General features: G+C 32.8%; 1 protein-coding gene across 1 annotated transcript in view; it reads left to right on the top strand.

Annotated features, from left to right (window-relative positions):
- The window catches only part of LOC145243935 (uncharacterized), a 324,060-nt gene that overhangs the window by 72,487 nt on the left and 229,384 nt on the right, over positions 1–22,189 (top strand). The window contains exon 3 of the mRNA XM_080107062.1: positions 21,914–22,081. Within this exon, the coding sequence (XP_079963188.1) occupies positions 21,914–22,081 (168 nt within the window). The remainder of the gene's footprint in view (positions 1–21,913; positions 22,082–22,189) is intronic.

Here is a 22,189-nt window from a genome sequence, read left to right on the forward strand (position 1 = left end):
GAAGACAAGAAATAAGAGCATTAAGTCTTTGATTTTACAAATATAACCATCTCGTAGTTGACGGAAGTGTTCAGACATTTTTCTTTTTATTTTGTATTATGTAAGTAGAGTAAAAAAAAAAAATTTGTTAAAAATAGCATTTTTAGTGACGCATCTAAATGACTGTATTTTTATATACAAATCCAAGGGAGTTAATTCAGTATATATTCAATTGAGATATGCAATTAAATAAGTTCAAATATATTGAACTAAAAAACTTTTTTTTTTTTTAAATATATATATATATATATATACTGACACGTGCTTTGTTGTGTATGACTCATCAAAGTGGCTGAATATAGCGAGAGTCAGCCATTGATGAGTCGTAGATGACAAAATGCGTGTTAGTGGATAAGTATATTTTAAACAATATATATGCCGTAAATTGGTAAAAGGGAAAATTATTCCCAACTTGCATTTAGGTAAAAATGCACTTTCGTATAAATAATTGAATTCATTCAAAAAGTATCACAAAACAAATAACATATCTTTCTCTCTCTCTCTCTACACACACACACACACACACACACACACACACACACACACACACACACACACACACACACACAAAGTGCCTTCAATAAGTTTCCAAACTTTTTTCGTGTAGGCACTTTTATGAAACTTTAGTCCTCTTTGAAGTAATCTCCTCTGGCTGCAAGACACTTGTTGTATCATTCCAACAACTTTTGGAATGCCCCATGGAAGTCCTCTCGTGTGAGCGTGTCAGTTATTCTTGTCATAGCCTCTTTCATCTCCTCAACTGTCTCATAATGACAGCCTCTAAAGTTTTTGTTGAGCTTAGGTAATAACCAAAAGTCACAGGGAGCAAGGTTTGGACTATAGGGAGGGTGAGAAAGTGTTTTGATGCCCATATTGGTCAAATAGTTTGTGACAAGGTTGGGGCACCCCTGGGACATCTTCCTCACAAATAATTGTATGTACAGTTTCCACACTGACATCGAACTGTGCACTTATTGTCCATTGAATTCTTTATTTGGTCAATCAACTCTGTTGTTCTGACTTCCTTACTCCTCCCACACCTCTCATCATCCCTCACAGACTCCCTGCCTTCTTTGAATCTCTTGTGCAACTCAAAAACTGATGCTCAATTCATGCAAGACCACAAATTGACTTTGCCGTTGTGAGAAAAGAACTCAGCATGACGTTGAAATGACGTACAGCTAGCCGAAGTAAACAGTGTTGTCACACAGATTTAGGGTCATGTATGTTTTGCGTTCTGAGCATCTGAGCAGTATTTTCCAGTGACCAGTGAAAGTCTGGTCACCTTTGAAGGGTCCATCACTAGTCAGTTAAAATTGTAGCCACATGGACTTAGGCTTAGTGCCCAAGTGGTACATTTAAGGCCAGGTTGGGTTACATAAGGCCAGTTATCATTCTGGGTTTGTTTTACAGTAATGTCAACTGGTACACGAGCACAAGACCGCAATGTATTTGTTATGTGGCCATTTTTTCTTGTGCTCGTATACCGGTTGACATTACTTGTTTTTCAAGCCGAATAAATATTTTACATTAAGTAAAAACACTAAAAACCTATCCAGCTAGGCAGAAGAGTAACTTATCTTGCCTTTGATAACATTTATTTGTTATATATATATATATATATATATATATATTAGCACTTTATCGAATCTCTGTGGATTGTAAAACAAACCTATCGTTCTTTTGATGATTGAATAGTCGAGGTCATACACACAGATTTCCGATTATGTTTCTTTTTTTATTTTTTCTGGAAAAAGAAAAAATATAACCTTTTTATAAAACAAATTAAAATGTGAATATTACATTCGTCAAGACATAATGCAACCTTGATATTAACCTTGACTTTGAAATTCGATAGGGGAAGAAGGTTAAGCTGCTTATGATTCTTTGTTTTCTTAATTTATCTGTACGATTAAATTTAGAAAATATATACGTTTTAGTTCTGGGTTCCAGTTATGTTTAAAAATAAAAATAAATCTATTCTATATTTTTAATTAGCAATAAATTATGATTAACTGAACAGATCACTCATTTCTCTATTAGCTATGTATTTCTATCGCCTTCTCTCACTCTACGTTGAGTCGATCACTCTCTACTATTTCTGAATGTTTTTGTGAGCATTTAAGGAAAGAGTGATACATCCGAATTTTATGAAATTTTAATAATAGGTGTTGACATCAGTTAATAATTTCTATTAAAAAAAGAAAAACAAAAAAAGAATATCACTATTTGATATGATTTTTTTTTTAATCAGTTTTTCTATTCAGCTTTCTGACTGGATGAATTTTTTTTTTTAAACAAGCAAATGTTATTCACTATTTGATTTTTTTAATCCCTTTTTTTCTTCTGATTGTCAAATCAAAAAATATTGACCTTAAAACACTGATTGTTTATCATTCTGTATTTTGCGGAGTGTCTTTGTGTTATCTATTCTATCTAGATTAAAATGTCAAATAATGAACTTTGAAAGCTAAAGATGAATTGATTGGCAAATTTCTGAGTAGAGGAATAATAATTGTTATATAAATTATAAAGTATGTTTATATGTAATGGGTTTCATCTTAAACTAATTAACCGACAACTATGAATTTGATAACATAGCCACGTAGCACAAGGGGTTCAAATATGGGCTACATTTAATTTAATTTTATACAAAAGGGTAAAAAGGGGCAGAGTCTCCTAAAATTTCAGATATTTTGATTTTTGTGAAATTATAATATGTAGGCATCAATTAATTATTATTTCCTAAATTTTATTTCTTTGGGGTATTTTTATGGACACAACCTTCCATTCGAAAATTCAAATATTTCTGACTTGTATTAGATGTGAGGTGCCTTCAATAAGTTTCCAGACTTACTGAATTTTCAAGAGTCTACGACAATTTTAAATTCCTGCACAAAAAAAGTCTGAAGACTTGTTTAAGCCACCTCATACCAATTGAATGAGATTCTCTAAATTTTAATTTCTTAAAACCCCTCGAAGCTTAAGTTTAAAATTTTAGACATTTTATAAAATCTAAATCATGTAATGTATTATAATACAAATTGGAATAAAGATTTTATACATGAAAGTTATTACCATTATAGTTTTATTTTAATCTTTACCTGAAATAAAAGTGGTGCAAAACTATTCTGTTTGGGAAATAAGTTTATCTGTTCCAAGGTAGATATTAAGTTGTGGAGAGTGCTGATTTAAATTCAGTTTTTAATATTTAAATTAGTGATCTATATATACTATGATATATTACACAACGAAATGCCTTATCACCTTGCATGAAAAATAATTTCCCAGATTCAAACGATAAGTTTAAACAAAGTAGTTATCAGTTTTTAAACTCCTTTGGGTCTCACCAGATATCAAATAAACAAAACATGCCGAAGAAACAACAGTGACATAAGATATTATATAAAAATAGGATTTATTAAATGGGGTTATTAATAAAACAGGCACAACAAAATATTAGAAAATAAACAAGATAATGGTCATGCTTAGAGAAAATAGACTTTATAAGGAATAAAAAAAATTCAAATGTTAACTTTGGCTTGAAAAAGACAATTTCTGGTTTGGGGTAAATACTAGTTTGGGAAACAAAGCAAATTTAAAATATTTTGACTTGTATGAAAAGTGAGAATATTTAGATACGAGCTGAACACTGCTTTTGAGAGCAAAAACCAGTTTAAGAGAATATTTATCTTTTGGCGAAAATGGGTGCAGATTGATTGATGAATTTGATATCTCTTTAATCAAGAATATGAAATGTTTGATTATGTGGCATAGTTTGAAGTTCAAAAACTAATATCTTTGTTCATAATATATCTGCCGAGAGAAGGACAATGTGTGTGTGTGTGTGTGTGTGTGTGTGTGTGTGTGTGTGTGTGTGTGTGTGTGTGTGTGTGTGTGTGCGCGCGCGCCTATGATAGGCATGTGGTTTCTCAGATTAACTTAATTTCAAGGTAAACAATTGAATATTTTTTCTCTTGGTGAAGAATCGTGTTTCTTTGAGTTTCAAGGTTTTTAGTTTCGCAATACACAATGCTGTTGAAAAATAAATCGGCAAAAATCCCTTATCAATTTTATTTTTCTGATGTTTAAGACTTTCCATACACCTCGTATCATCATCATCATCATCTGTTTTACATGCTGACATGTATTTTAATAGTAATTTTTCCTGTATAACTAAAAGTGGTGCTTATATATTTATCCTTATATCCAATATATAAAATGTCAATATCTATCTGCTATAATATAAAAGAAATTTTGTGTGTGTGAGTTCATTCCCTATGAACTCTTAAATGGCTGGGCTGATTTTTTTTTTTTTTTCTTGAAATTTCACACAAGTGTACTTTATGTGCCTGGCAGTGTTCTTAGATAGGTTTTGTATCGAAATGTCTTTGATAAGTACCTATAATCGAAAAAAATCCAATGAAAAAAGGAACAGGCGATTTAGAGTGAATTGCTTATACAACCTGAAATCACAAGGGAATTTTGTTACTTAACAAGCATTAAGGCCTGGAATCTAAACTCAACAGTAGGTTTTTTGATATAACAGGGATGCATTCGAAATGAATGTTTCTGTTTAAAGCACAATTGAATCATGATACTTGAATTTTGCATTTTAAACTTTAATTCAAGCCATTTTATGGAAATGTTATAAAATCAACAGTAAGTTCTCTACAGTGTAATGTAATCTACAATATATTATGGACTAAGTCATTATAGGAAGGCATGTGAAACGTCCTTCTGGTGCACTGCAGTGGGTCCCCAATTAGAGCAGACAATTTGATTTCAAAATGGGCGATTTCACAGATTTCGATAATAATAAAATATGGGAAGGTGATATACAGGGTGTCCGTAAAGTTACTATACAGTCGAATTACATCCTGTGTGTTTTCTGTTTTCCAATATCGCTTCAAAATAAATTTGCGCTCTTCAAAAGTTAGCTTGCGTGGCATGCTTGATTAAATAAACCTGTAAAAAAAATAAATATTAACTATTAATACAAATATAATACAATAAAACAATAAGACTGTATAGTAACTTTACGGACACCCTGTATATATATATATATAAAATACTGAACTGTAAGTTTATAGGTTGTATAATACTATAAACATAACGTCCAAATAAACATTAGTATCAATATTTATAAGACGATCTTGGGCAGATAAAAAAGAGCTAAATATGCAAGATAGAGCAATAATATAAATTAAAATTCCGAGTTAAATTATGTAAAATTTATTGTTTGACAAAGGAGTACAAATAATTATTAAAGTATTTTCTTTAATCCATAGATTTTCGATGAATGGCTCATCTCATCGGAGGAAATATTGGGAGCAAAATAGATGTGGAAAATTATAAATTTTGCTTGTTTGCACATAAATTAAAATTGAGGTGATAGTATAAAAAGGATACTCAAATTTAAAGTAATGCATATTCAGGAATATACATTATTTCAAATTTGAGTACCCTTTTCATACTATCACTTTAATTTTCAATTTATGTGCTAATAAGCAAAATTTATAATTACCCACATCTATTTTGTTAACAACATTTCCTCTGAGATGAGCCATTCATTGAAAATCCATGCATTAAAGAAAAGACTTTAATAATTTAATTTTTGTCGAACAATAAATTTTGTTGTAATTTTACATAATTTAACTCAGAATTTCCATATATATATATATATATATATATATATATATATATATATATATATATATATATATATATGGAAATTCTGAGTTAAATTATGTAAAATTACAACAAAATTTATTGTTCGACAAAAATTAAATTATTAAAGTCTTATATGTGTGTGTATACGTTAGTGGCCTAGCAAAGTCACAGGGGAGACAATTGAAGCAGCAAAACTGAAGATGGCCTGCAGGACACTATATATATACAAATGTAGGCAAATTTGGACATATTTTATTGGTTTGAAAGCATAGGTTCTTTTTTTACCAATTGTCATAAAATTTTAACCATAGAATAGTATTATAATCTTCAAAACGCCTGCAAATTTTCATGTAGTTTTGTCCCATAGAATCAGGAAATTGGAAATCCAATACAAAAAAAAAACAAAAAAAAAAACAGGTCATTCTCTGCATAAGAGCTACTGTTTTTAAGTAAGAAAGGTATGAACGCATAATTTCTTCATTGTTTCTATTTACTTGCCTCCCCACAAAGGCGGAGTTAGACACAAGGTCGGTTTTTAATGTGGGGGAAATCCAGCTTTCTCAAAAAAAGTGGCACTCTGGATAGGAACAAAAATAAAAATTGCCTAAATCTAGAATGGTTTCTCCTCCACTGATCGAGGTCAGAAAAGGTGAAGTGTAGTATCAGAACCGATACTGTTGTTAAGCAGAAAAATGCTGACTTTGGTTCAACTAATCTTATACAATTAATCGTTATTTTGTTTAGGCATTAAATGACCAAAAAAGGCTTGGTGTGCTGTAAAAAATAAATAAATAAAAACAGATGAACTTAACATGAATCTGAATGGAAACCTGCTGCAAAATAAATTGGTTGAAGATTAAGCCAATAAACTTATTGATCTGTGATTAATCGGTTTCAAATTGCTCTAATAATTGAGTCACAATGATTAATGAAGTTTAATGTGTGCCTCTGAGCATTTTCTTTTCATTGTCTCAAGAGTAGAATTATTGGATTTTGAGAGGGCAGGAGGATATAACTGCTATTTTTGTAGTAGAAGCAGCAGTAGTAGTGCTATTAATGAGGAAGAGGTGGTCTAACTATTTACTTACTTCCCCATGAGAGTGAAGTTAGTCACATCTGTTTTTTATGTGAAGTATCCAACTCTCTCCAAAGAGGAATTTGACTAAAAACAATCTTTCTTTTTTTTAAAATTGACTCAGTCTAAAAGGGTTTCTCTCTTTGTACTGAGAACAGAACAGATATTACACTTTGATCCTTGAGCAAAAAGTGGTGATATCAGCAAATTATTTAGCTTTGAGGTTGAAAAAAAAAATTAAATCCTAGAGTCAGTTTTATTTTTTTATTTTATGAATTATTTTTAAACTCAGACTCTGACTTTTGTAGAAATTCTTACATTCTGACTTTTTATCTCAAAGAGAAGAATCAGCTGAAAACTATTTAGCTCTGAAAAAATTTCTATTTGGATTCTTCAGACTATTATTCTTATCTCCAGTATTATTTTTATGTTTCGGTCGACGTAAACTCTGATCTTATTCAGATGTATCTTCAGGAGTATATAATTTAACACCAGGTTGGAACCATGAAATCTAAATAATATATATGTGTGTGTGTGTGTGTGTATAATGGTTGCATAGATTTGTTTCCTAGATGTAAATCCAATGAAACTCGCGTGATATATAGTAATATGTAGTAATCAATAGTAAATGAAAATATATAAGATTCCCGAGTTAAACATATATATTCCTCTCTCTCTCTCTCTTTATATATATATATATATATATATATATATATTCGTCTCTCTCTCTCTCTCTATATATATATATATACTCGTCTCTCTCTCTCTCTCTCTCTCTATATATATATATATATATATATATATATATATATACTCGTCTCTCTCTCTCTCTCTCTCTCTCTCTCTATATATATATATATATATATATATATATATATATATACTCGTCTCTCTCTCTCTCTCTATATATATATATATATATATACTCGTCTCTCTCTCTCTCTATATATATATATATTCGTCTCTCTCTCTCTCTCTCTCTCTCTATATATATATATATATATATATATATATATATATATATGTATATATATATATATTCGTCTCTCTCTCTATATATATATTCGTCTCTCTCTCTCTCTCTCTATATATATATATATATATATATATATATATATATATATATATATATATATTCGTGTCTCTCTTGCTGCTGAACTTAGAGAGGATGCAAACAAAAGCATATCCGCTTGAACAGTGAGAAGGTTATTAGAAGCAGGATTAAAAAGATGCAAAGCAAGGAAGAAGCCATACTTGTCTCAGGCCAACAAGAAAAAAATGATTGGAATTTGCAAAAAAGCATGAAAATTGGACACCTGGTGACTTGACCAAAATTGTTTGGTCTGATGAAAGTAACTTTGAGATAAGTTAACAGCATCTATTTCCTAAACTGAAAGGAACAATTGAAATTTTTATGTGAATACACATCCATAACATCTATTAAAAAATTGTAGCAAATTCTCATTTTTGGTTCCCTTACAAAAGGAGGGTGGACCTATAAATTCACCCTTGTCTATTCGTCCACCTGCACTTTTCTCAATAACTATGCCTTGGAATTTTTTGACATTTTGCACAAACATTAAACATGATATGAGTAAGAAAAAAAGGTAACAGAATGGATTTTCCAGGAAAACTCCAGTTGTCCCCCTACGGGTGTCTTTCAGGTTAAAATCGCTAAAATTGACACCAAGGCAATAAAAAGTCCAAGGCATCAATTTTTTTAATAAGCATAAAAATGCTTATTAAAAAAAATTGATGCCTTGGATTTTTATAAAACTTTTTGAAAAGTTGTAACAAACTGTTTTCTATATAATTTTGTTTGTCTATACTTCATTATAATCCTTGAGTGTGCCCCAGGGGCTCTTTTAGGGCTAATAAAAGCACCTCATTTTTGGGTCTATTTTACCATATATGTCCAAAATTTTCTGTGTATGAATGATGTTGAACTCAAATTTAAATATGTTAAGGCCTTGAGGACTTTTAGTGTTAAATGGGGGGATGAGGATGATGATCTTAGTCATTTCTTTTTTTGCATGGTACAGAACTGAAATGTACATATGTTGTGGCCTAAAACTGCACCGTTTGTTCATTTTCACTAGTATTTGACGTCCCCTGCAGACTTTTGGGGCTTAATGGGGGGGGGGGCAATGCTTAACTTAGTCATTTTATTTATGCCTCGTTCACTGTGCACTCATGGGGACCATGCATGCTTCACTTGTTTTATCAGGTTTTTGGCACCCCTGGAGCGGTTTATGTTCATTGTAGGTAAGAAGAGGCATTTTATCCTGATTGTGTGGTTTCAACTTTCAAAATTGGAGGAGGAAGTGTAATAGTTTGGGGCTGCATAGCTTCTTCAGACACTGGACTGTTGTACACATGTTAGGGCAGAATAAACTCCACAATTTATACTAACATGTTGGACCAGGTTTACCAAACGTCTTTGACTAAAATATTTAATATTTAAGTGATGTAATCTTCCAACAAGACAGTGCACCATGCCATATGTCAAAAGTTTCAATGGGTTGGTTTGAGAAAAAAGGGATTAGTTATGAAGTGGCCCCCTTAATCCCCAAACCTCAATCCCATTGAAACTTTGTGTTCCCATCTTGGGAAAAGAGTGAGAATGCACAAGTGTTAAAGAAAGAATTAGAGGCCAAACTTGATGAAGAGTAGCAGAAAATAGATAATGTCTCCTTTGCTGCAACAATTTAGCAAATAAAATGCAAAAACGAATAAAAGCAGTTATAAAGGCAAAAGAAGGACATTCCAAATATTGATTGTTGTCAAAACAGATATAATAATGTTTACTCCACTATTCTTAACCTTTAAATATGTAAATTTTAATCATAATTTCGATTCTCCATCATTTTGACTATGGCTATATATATATATATATATATATATATATATATATATATATATGCTACTGGTACCATGTAACCCAGTATTACCTACCTCATGGTCTGGTCACCGGCGACTAAACTGGTTCCCCCACCAGACTTGTTTGGTGAGGAGGGTGGCTAGTCTCCCTGAAGGATTAAAAACAATACCTTCTAAAGGGCGAATGAACCCTTTTTGGGGGTCAACAGCCAACTAGCACTGTGTGTGTTTGTGTGTATGTATGTGTGCATTGGGGTGGAGAGGGCTCCCGTAAGTCGTGGTGAAGGCAACCTTTCTAGGAGAAGCAAATGTCTAATTTAAAAAACCATAAAGCTGGAGACCAGTACCCGTATTAAGCTGGTCTGCAGTTTAACTTGTTGCTGGCTATCTTGCTCTTGCTTGTTGCTGGATCTCAACATTTTGAACCGAGAGAGAGACTTAACTGTCGTACAAAGCTAAGACTCTGTAACATCATCTGTGTATAGATACTCTCTCACGCATTTGTCTATTAAAATGGTCCTGTGGCGATGGAAGTCATTTTTGGGCTCGTGTCTGAGGGAGTGGCAATCGTCTGACAAGACGTTGCAATCATCATCATATATATATATATATATATATATATATATGCCTTCTAACCACTGTCTTGTCTTTAAATCAAATTTATTGGCAAAAAAAAAAAAAAAAAAATTAGCAAAGTGCACTAAGCCATGTAAAAAACATCTTTTTTATGCATTTTAAATTGTAGTCCAAGACTACTTTAAACCTAGATATGGCAAGCATCGTCACAACCTCTTCTGGCAGGCTGTTCTATAAAGTAAACATATGTTTCTTCTGATGAGATTGAAGTGACGATGATATATTTTGCGTGGGTGCCTGTAAAGACCATGACTTTGCGCAGGTGTGAAAAACTCATTTAAAAGGTAGATTTTAATTGCCATTGTCGTTATATGCCAGAATGAAGTCACCCTCTGTTCTTCAATTGAGAACAGATTTAGTCTTTGAAGCTGTTCTTTGTTGGTAAGCATGAATAGTCCTATCACCATCTTGGTTACCAACTGTTGATAATGTTTTTGAAGATGCTTGCATGGTGTGATATCTGCACAAATATGAATAAACCCGCTCAATTGAGATGAAAACTCTTCAATGTAATGCAAACCTGGTGACAAGGACGTAGCAGATTGAACAAAAATTCGAATTAACAGCAAAGAAAAAAAATACTGCAATTCAACAACACAAGTATAACTTCGAAATTCTGTGCATGACTTTGTGAAGGTTAGCCACTGTGGGTGCGTGACCTCGAAGATTAGCCACTATGAGTTCATAACCTTGTGTAGGTTAGCCACTGTGAGAGCATAACCTTGTGTAGGTTAGCTACTGTGGTAGGCACTCTCGGTGTGTGACCTCGAGAAGGTTAGCCACTCTGGGTGCGTGACCTCGAGAAGGTTAGCCACTCTGGGTGCATGACCTCGAGCAGGTTAGCCACTTTGGGTGCGTGACATTAAAGGCATAATTAAAAAAAAATGATATTAAAATGAATTTTTATTTAATTACTTTGCTTCCAGGAAGACAAATAAAATTATCCAATGCTGACCTACATTGTCGTATGACTTTATTCTTTCCCTTCATTACCTTTTCATAATGGTCACGTATTTCACTAATTGTTTGTTCATGAGTGAACACTTTTTATTATGTTGGTTAAGAAGTTAAATGAGATTACCACATGCTATACATTATACTGCACAGAAATAGCCCTGAAATATGGATGCAGAAGAGAGAGCCCTTAAGCACCACTTCAACAAGCAGTTAATAAAATTGATTTGCATGATAAACAGCGAAATTTGAGTACTGCCATTTATTTGAAGTAATAATCTTTTCCTTTTCTTGGAGAATTCTTTTAAATAAAAAAAGTTAATGTGTTGTTGAAAGTAAAACATTTGAACAAATTGTGTTAAATAAATGTCTTTTAGTTGTTTGTAGTTTTAATTCTTTTTAAACACCAAATTTTCACAAATTATCCCTTTTCTTGATTTAAAAAAAAAAAATTTTTTTTTTAACCTGATAGCAAACATCCGTTTGTACATTATTCATGAATTTAGCCAGTTTATCAGTAACTCTGACCGAAATACTTCAAATCCTTGAATTGAGGGGCAATTCAGTTGTCTGTCAAGTGATACTATGCATTTGTTGGAATCTGAAAGTCTCTAAGATTTCTTTTAAATTGTATATTTTTGTATCTAAATTCATTTCTGCCATGACCTCTCTCCAAACTTTTCAACAAATGCCTTCATGAATCTTGCTTTCCTGACTGCTGAAAAAAACCGCTTCTCTGGTACCAGTTTACAAGAATTCTGGTGAAAGAACTGACCTATTAAATTATCGCCCCATTAGTCTCCTCCCTCTTTTCGCCAAAATATTTGAGTCTGTAATTAATCAAACTCTACTTGTTGTACTGCAGATATCCAAACTGTAATCTCTGAACGTATATACCATGTACTGGATAAAGCAGGGGAGGCTAGGACAATAGCCCTACATATATCTAAAGCCTTTGATATATATATGGCTTATGGCATGATGGTCTTATGGAAATCAGATCCTATGGTATTACTGGACAAATACTTAACATAATTAAATCCTTAAGTAAGAGAAGAATAAAGGTTGTCCTTGATAGTTGTATGTCAAAATAATATGATATAAATGTGGGTGTACTTCGGGTCGATCCTTGGCCCTTTATTAAACTCTGGATTGTCTAATGTCTGCGCCTGAATTGAGTGTTTTACTTATTAATTCCCTTATTCTCGTAGTAATTATGAGGTGGCTTAGAGGTAAAGGTTTATCAAATGGAGTCAAAGGTGGCTTCGTGACTGGGTTCAAATCTCCTGACTGGCAGGAATTATAATCCTACACTGATGATTGCGTAAGCATGAAACACTAGTATCTGTAGGTAGAAAAGAATAATTATTTAATTATATATTTTTTTATTTTATTACCGTTTTATCTGTTTAGTTACATGTTTCCGCTACGATTCGGTTGCGGAAACATGTGTAACTAAACAGATAAAACGGTAATAAAATAAAAATATATATATTTGCTCTGCAATAGTATTGAGCACTTTCAGGTTTTCACTATTTACCAGTTCTGCTATATAATATATATATATATATATATATATATATATATATATATATATACACACACACACACCTATATATATATATATATATATATATATATATATATATATACACACACACACACACACACACACATAGAAGAAAAAGTAGGCACTAAAATTGAAATCACTTTTAAAAAAATTGACTGTCCTTCCATTTTCCCTCCCTCATGTCTTTGTGATCAGTTGTAAATATAAACAAATAAAATAATTGTTACTCATTTTTTAGGAAAACTTTTTAACAATAAAAGTAAAATATTAAAGTCATACCGTATGTGTTGATTTGATTGTATTGTTTTTTTTTTGTTGTTGTTTTTTTTTACACGGGGGGGGGCACGACTTATCAAGGCCCGAAGGCCACTCAGGGATAGGTTATTGCGTGTACAGTAATCAATGAGATAGTATTGTAGTAATCATTAGTATTGGGGGTTTTGATAGAGTGTCTTACTTAAGGGAGCGGTTTGTCAGGAGTTTGTTTATGTTGGACTTGAAGACATCCAAGTTGTAGTCAGGTCGGAAACAGGCAAGCGGCAGAGAGTTCCACTGGCGTGCAGTTCTAAGAAAGAAGCTTTGCTCATGGAATCTACGTTTGGATTTAGGCACAGATAAAGAGTGGGGAAATTATTGACAGTAGTTTCAGCCAGACGGGTGTTTCTCGTGAAAGATTGGTGAGGGGGGGTTAGGGATTGGAGCTCAGACGAGCACCTGCCATGGAAATAACGATAAAACAAAGACAGGCTCGCAAAGTCTCTTCTGTTGTAGAGAGGTTGCAGGGAAGAGAAAAGGGCATTCCCCACTAAACCACTCTGTCAAGGCAGGATAGGCTGTGTTTAGCAGCTCCTGCCCAGATGTGGCAGCAGTACTCCATCCTTGGACGTACTTGGCTTTTATACAGATAGAGAATTGCATTAGTAGTGAGATATCTTCTGGAGCGGTAGAAGGATCCCACCATTTTCCCAGCGTCCCTGGCAACAGATTTGATGTACGTGTTCCATTTCAGATCAGGAGTAAAGGTCAAGCCCAGAAGCTTGTCAAGACATGGAGCCTCTCCAAGACGAGAGCCATCCATTTCAATTGATGCCAGATTGGGATCAGAGCGTTTATGATGTAAAGATAGAAGCTTTGTTTTGGATGCATTAAAAGTGACCAGCCACCTCTTCCCCCATTGTACCACGCGCTCAAGATCAGAGGAGAGAGAATTAGAGAACTTTGTCATTTACGGCCTTTGATGTGTTGCCATAGATGGTTGTGTCATCAGCATAGATGTCAACGAATGATTTAAGTATGTGTTTTGGGAGATCATTGATGTAGATCCGGAAGAGAGTTGGGCCCAGGATGGACCCCTGAGGGACTCCAGCATTAATACTGTGGGCCTCTGATTTCTGCCCATCAATCACTACTCTTCTGAACCTATCAGAGAGAAATGATTTAATTATTGAGAAAACATTTCCATTAATACCGTAGCTGGAAATCTTGTAAAGTAGGCCCTTATGCCATACCTTATCGAAGGTCTTTGATATGTCAAGAGCAATTGCCCTGGAAAGGAAACCTTTGTCAAGAGATTCACTAATCCTATGTGATATAACTGTTAGCACATCTGCTGTAGATCTTGCAGAGTGGAAACCATATTGTGTGTCACTAAGAAGGTTTTTTCTGTTGAGGTGGTTGACTACTTCATTATTTAATATGGATTCCAACAACTTACTCATGACACACAGGAGATTTATTGGTCTGTACTGAGAGGGAGATGACTTTTCACCTGAATTCTTAAATACAGGACATACTGATGAGGTTTTCCAGGGTGTTGGAAAGCACTTCTTCTTAAGGCAACGCTTAAACGGTTTTGTAAGTATGGGGGCAAGTTCTGATTTTTCCATGTTATCTTCTACCTCCTCACTCACGCAATTTTTATATACGCAATTTTGGAAACACTGCTTTACGTGATCTAAACTACTCCATTTGTATTTTTGTTGTTGTTGTTGCTGTAATCAATTGTGAATACAAGTGTCATATCCAATGTAAGAAGTGAACTGAACGAGTTTTATATGACAGCAACATGCAAATGTTTCATCCAATTTTAATCCTCACATGCAATTGCAAATGTAACAAACTGATTTTGTTGCACAACAAAAAAAGATGCTTCATATGTGACTAATATTTATTGTTTTTTTCGTTCTTTTTGTATAAAATATGTACAATTTTATTCAAAAGAAAAGAAAACGTTGAAAAAATCCATTGCACGGAAAATATTGTTGAAAACTAACGTCATTCTCAGTCGAATTTAAAATAATGAATTGAAAAAAAAAAAAAAATTAACGTTTTCATTGCAAAGAAAAAATGTCATTGTTTATTCTTATAATGATGTAGATTATCCAGCAACAAATATAATTGTTGTTTTCTCTCTCTCTCTGCAATACCTTTTTTTTTCTTTCTTTTTTTTTTCTTTTACATATCTTCTCGTGATAAGGAATTAAATTGATTTAGTTATTGCTGTAAATACTGGGTTTCTACAAAAAATGTGCACATGTACTCACACTTCGAATGATGATAAAACTTATTTATGAACATAAAGTGAAATGGAATGTCTTTCAATACAAAAGACAAATACAATTGAAGAATCATGTTTGAAAATGTTCAAATGGATGATCATTATTGTCCATACAATGTTGATAGACACATCCAGCAATACGAAGTAAATTTGTGAAATACATTTAAAGTGTAAGTACATTTTTTTTTAGACACCCAGTAGATATTTTATGAAATATGTGAAACAAATTAAGAAAATTGGTGAAAAATTGTTTTGTAAAACTAGTTAAAATAAATTGGGTTCGCGCAATAGTAGCATAAGGGAAGTTTCTTTTTTCCCCTCTAAAAGTATAAGATAAATTTTCTCTTTGCAATTAATAAAAGGGCCGTATAACCGATAGTGCAAAACTCACAACACCTGAAGTTTTGAAAGATCTGGCTATGGGCTCGTACTCAAAACATTTTAAAGACGTAATTCTAGCTTAAGAAATATTTTTCCACGAGTGATGCTTCACATATGTAGCATATATTATTTATGTTTATTTACAGTATTTGGATTTTAAAGAGAATTGGTTTGCTTTTCAAGTTTCTATAATTTTTATGTATTTTTTAATGAAAAAAATCTGATATGAATTTGATGATTAAAGAAAATGTCTCATACGATCAATACTGGTCACTGACCAAAGCGTAATCTTATTAAACTAGCAGGGGCACCAAGCCTTGCCCAGTCGTAAAATATGCTTAATATAATTTCTTAATTTGTGCAGATTTCATATATATTATTATAGTGTCAATTCTCTATCAATTATTATATATTATATTGTACCCAATATATAGTTGTGATTTCAAAACTAAAAAAAAAAAATATGACTTGAGTGTCATCAGCTAGAATCGAAAGCAAAATCAAAACTTATGAAAAATTCTTGGTAAAATTCTTTATTACAAGATTTAAACTAACAAATCCTTGTAATATATAATTTGATTGTAAAATATTCAAATCAATAACATCACAATCTTTTATCATTAAGTCGTGGTCGTCTGGGCACCAAAGATCAAGCAAAGACCATTGCTCTTGTAGCAATCAGTTATTGGTCAATGATGGGGAAACTCTTCATACCAATTGTCACTATCCAACTCCCCTACCCCCCGGGGAGTTGGTCCCCATTTCCCCTTCACTCTCCACATTAAAAAACGGCCTTGTGCCTAATTTGCTCAGTGGGGAAGCAAATAAATCCAGTCTTTAAAAAGACGACTGCCATCTAATTAATTTGTCTTTTTAAAATTGGGTGACGACCACCACTTAATAATAACACAAAGATTGTGATGTTGTTTATTTATTTGAATATTTTCATTGAATTCATAGAATTTTCACAAACTCTGACTCTAATTTACTTCGTCTGACTTAAAACTCTGACTCCATAGTAATATAGTTTTGAGCATATATGTATCTCACTTCCATAGCAAAGTTATTGAAGTTGTTGTATATCCTTAGCGGACTATGGCTGTTCATCATCCGGTGTTTGAGTAGACAAAGCTCTCAAATTGGAACCCTATGATCAACATAATTCAATATAAAATTTATATAAACGTTTTTAATTTCATGAAAATAGATATTTTATTTATGTACATTATGTGTGTGTATATATATATATATATATATATATATATATAAATTTTTATATCATATATCTATTTAAGAGATATATAGTACTTTACATATCAATTTTCAGTATTTACTTCAACAGTGATCAATACATGAGTAGAGTTTTTTTACATGGAGGTCACCACTTATCAAGGCCCTGAAGCTACTCGGAGATAAGGGTTATTGCATTTATAGTAATCAATGGGATAGTATCGTAGTAATCGTTAGTATTGAAGAATTAATAAAGTGTCTTGCTTAAGGGGGGGGCGGTTCATCAGGAATTTGTTTATGTTGGACTTGAAGACATCCAAGTTGTAGTCAGGTGGGAAACAAGCAAACAGAAGAGAGTTCCACAGTCGTGCACTTCTAAGAAAGAAGCTTTGCTCATGGAATCTACGCTTTGATTTTGGCACAGATAAAGAGTGGGGAAAATTACTGACAGTGGTTTCAGCTAGACGGGTGTTTAACGTGAAAGATTGGCGAGGGGGGACCAGAGATTGGAGCTCAAACGAGCACTTGCCATGGAAATAATGATAAAACAGACTCGCAACGTCTCTTCTGTGGGAGAGAGGTTGCAGGGAAGAGAAAAGGGCATCCCTCACTAAGCCACAAAGTTAGGTAGTAAGTTATGAAAATATTTTAATGGTTATTAAGTTACACAGAATTTTGCATGTTTCATCTTTGGGACGACTCCTTACACTAATGCATAAAGCTGAGGAGTCTTCACAAGGATAAAACGCAGAAAATTCTATGTAGCTTATTTGCCGTATATTTTTTCAAAACTTACTATATATACATAATGTATGTATGTATGGAATCTTTTATTTAACACACCTTCTTTTGTCAACAATGTCAGTCAGTTGTAGATGAAATAACATATTATAAGTCAAACTGTACGATGAACAATATTTAAATTAAACTTGATATGTGTAGGTGTGTGACTGTCTACAAATCCGTTGTGGTTTTAATTCACTTCCTGCATGGGTCCAACTGTATCAAGATAACATTGGAATTTATGCAAACACAATGAAAATGCAAGACTATGCAGTGAGTTGCATTTTAATGAGATGACTGAAACACGTTAAGGCTTGAGATATTTTTTGGGGTGTCATTATTCCAATAAAGGGAGTCTGCTTTATGGTTCATATAAACGAGACCATAACGATCACAAGTAGAACTATATTCTTCCTATATGTTCACACTATGCTGTTCTGGGCAGTAGCAGAGGAGATAAATAAGAAAATGCTTTGTATCATGGCTTTTGAAAGTTGTAGCTCTTGCTAAAATTTTATAGGTATTGTTGGATGTGTCCATCTCATAATGTCATTTGAGATGATATAGCTAATGATTGAATCACATTACACGGTTGATCACTTTCTGCATAGGAAAAGTCAAACCCAACATCTGACATATCAGCTTTCTTGTCAGACCCAATAACTATCCGTCTAACATATGATACTTGATTTTAACTTGCCTATTTTTTCGTTTTTTGTCTTCCACTGTCATTGCCATGAATATATTTTATTTCACTTCCATTTTTTTTTTTTTTCTAAGAAAACTTTTAGAGTGGAAACATTTTCCCTTACTCATTATTATTTCTTGTTAAACTGAATTATTTGATTCTAAAATTAAAGTCAGCAAAGTTACTTTCTGTTTTGTTTTTCATAAGTCAGTAATTTTTCTTTTACTCTCGAGTAATTTTGGTTAAGTGTAGATAATTTGCATAAAGAATTTCTTATTGAAATTGGTTTTATATCACTTGCTGTGTATTTAAAGATTACTTAGAATTTTTTTCTATCATCATCCCCATCATTACCATCATCATCATCATCATAATCGTCCTCATCACTACCATCATCATCATAATCATCCCCCTCACTACCACTACCATCATTATATCACCATCCTCACCACCACCACTGCCACCATCAACCCTACCATTTCCATAATCATCCCTACCACCACCACCACCACCACCACCATCATCATCATCCCCATCACAACCACCATCATCATCATCATAATATTCATCCCCACCACTAACATGATCATCATAATCAAGGTCAGCACTTCGCTTTCGGGCCAAGATCAAAGTATAGTATCTGTTCTCCAGATGCTACACTTCAATTTCTTATTCTCTGTGGGTGGAGGAGAAATCCTTCACGACTGAGACAATTTTTATTTTTGTTCCTTTTCTCCATGTTAAAAAACCACCCTGGTGTCTAACTCTGTCCCGTGGGGAGGCAAAGTAAATAGGTACTATCATAAATTTTTTCCCAAACTAATCATTGAGTATTTTACGACCTAAAAGACAAAATCCTAAACCTGATGAAACTTGCTTAGGAAAAGTTAAATGTATTCTTTAGCAACAAAAAAAATTGTCTTTATTTTATTGCGTGTTCCATGAAGTAAAGTTCTTTTTCTATAGCTTTAAATCTACAGGAAGAAATTTAATGTGAGAGGCTAGGTAAACTGAACTTGTTTTTATTTTTTATTTTTTATTTTTTTTTTTTACACAGGCATCACCACATTATCAAGGCCAAGAGGCCACTCGAGGATAAGGGTTAAAGAGTGTACAATAGAAATTGGACAATATAGTAATCATTAGTAATGGAAATTCGGTATATTTGTTAACTTATATGGAACGGCTCATCAAGAACTTGTTTACGTTAGACTTGAAGACAACCATAGTGTAGTCAGCCGGAAAGCAGGAAAACGGAAGACAATTCCACAGGCATGCAGTTCTAAGAAAGAAGCTTTGTTCATGGAATCTACATTTAGATTTAGGCACAGATAAAGAGTGGGGAGAATTATTGATAGTGTTTTCAGCTAGATGAGTGTTTCTTGTGAAAGTTTGGCGAGGGGGGACCATAGACTGAAGCTCAGTCGAACACTTTCCATGAAAATAACGATACATCAGAGACACTCGCAACATCTCTTCTGTGAGATAAAGGTTAAAAGGAAGAGAAAAGGACATCTCCTACGAGGCTACGAAGTCTATTTTGAACTCTATCAAGGCAGGACAAGTCCTTTCTAGCAGCTCCTACCCAGATGTGGCAACAGTATTCCATCCTTGGACGTACCTGGCTCTTATATAGATAGAGAATTGCATCAGCAGTGAGATATCTACTGGATCGATAGAAAGATCCCACCATCTTTCCAGCGGCCTTGGCAACAGATTTGATGTACGTGTTCCATTTAAGATCAGGAGTAACGGTCAAACCCAGAAGCTTGTCAAAACTTGAGGTCTCCTGAAGACGAGAGCCATTCATTTCAATTGATGCCAGATGTGGATCAGAATGTTGATGATGTAAAGAGAGAAGCTTGGTTTTAGATTCATTAAAACCAGCCACTCCTTTCCCCATTGTACCACGTTTTTTATTTCTGGTTTTAATAAGTCATATCCATGCCTAATGTGGTTTAGGATGTCTTTTGGTATATTTTTCATTATTTTGTAGCAGTAACAATATTTTTCATTATTTTGTAGAAGTAACAATAAAAAAGGATACGAAATATGATTTATTCAAATTTTTCTTATTTTTAAAAAAATTATTAAAACAATTTTTTTTTCTGTATTGAACTTATTTATATCTTATTCCCCCCCCAATTAATTAGAAGCAATTTATGCACTAATACTTGGAAAGGTATGCACTCTCCCTGCCCCTCATTTAGTTATCAGTAAAATAGTAACTTGTGTTCAATTCATTGTATAAAACTGTTTACAATAGGTATTTTGATTTGGTATTAACCGGGTTCGTACAAACTTGAAAAGTCTATAGAATTTTGCCCTAAAAAGGCTTTATTTCTATTATTACCTTGAAAATATGGAAAATGTCTTGAAAAGGCCTTGAAAATTGTATTTATGTCCAGTGAAAATTTGTGTCAAAATATTAAAAATAAAATCGAAATAAATATTAAATTATTTTAAGTATTAATAAAAATACCATTAAAATATATATTTTTAAATATGGAAAATAAAATCGAAATACATTGTTCTGTAATTGCATAGTATTGTGGGTAGAAGAGTTATGTTCCTCTATCACAAAACTACCTCAGGTCATTTCGTGATAAAGATCCAAATCTCCATCAATTTTTGTTCTCATAATTTAATTTTTTATTTTTGGTGGTGGGGCACAAGGGGGTGGGGAGTAGTGATGGCCACTATAAGTAAAATTACCTTCCTCTCTAAAAAATACTTTCCTTGCATGGACGGGACTCTCCAATGACGCCCGCCCCCCCCCCCCAAAAAAAAAAAAGAAAAAAGAAAAATTGTGATGATTTAAAATTAGGCCGGCTGGGCAAAAAAAAAAAAAAAAAAAAAAAATGGACAAGATAGCAGTCATCTTGGTCGGAAATTAAAAGCCATAAAGAGAGTTAATATTTGAGACAGAATAAGAATCATTTAAAACTACTTTAAAATGCCAAAAAACGATGCAGGTTGCAAAGTAAGTTTTATTGGCTATGGTAACATTTATTTGTTGTATATTTGATTTTTTACCACTTTTTCGAATCGTTGTGGATTGTAAAACAAACCATAAATTTTGTTTTGAAAACTTTTTGTCTGGAGAAAGCCTTGAAAAACTTTGAAAAGTCTTGAAAATGAACATTGAATATCTGTATGAATTGATTAAATAAATTAAAAAGATTTGATATACTGTGAAATGGACAAATCAAATCGTATAAAAAAAAGCTGTAAATGTTATGTGAAACTAGTTTACTATGGGTCTTAAAAAATTTTTTCTTTTATTTGCCAGTTTTTAAACAATCAGAATTTGTATGGAAAAAAAATCATTTAATTCACTATTTAAAAAAATATTTTTCCATTTCTTTTTATTTATATTTTTTCTTAGCTTTTTTTTTTTTTAAGATTTTTTAATTTAATAAATTTATTTCTTTATTCTGTTTTCAGTCAACCGAAAGTGATCTGTCGTTAGATGATGAAGACGTTGCAGCAAATCCAAACGTCTCTTTCAACGAATTCATGCAACAATATCGAGAATTGACAGAATGGCTCAGCCAGATTCAAGTGTTCACCCAGAGAAAAGTTATGAGTCGTTCTGAAAAATATCTTAATCAGGTAAGAAACATGTTTTTTTAAACATTTGGTGACGGCCTAATTTGAGAACTTTATCACCAATACTCCTAGCTCCACTCTTAGACCTAGCATTTGTCCAGGTCTCATCTA

The sequence above is a fragment of the Euprymna scolopes genome, chromosome 22, assembly GCF_053919585.1.
Source record: "Euprymna scolopes isolate OS-2025 chromosome 22, ASM5391958v1, whole genome shotgun sequence".
Lineage (NCBI taxonomy): Eukaryota > Metazoa > Mollusca > Cephalopoda > Sepiida > Sepiolidae > Euprymna > Euprymna scolopes.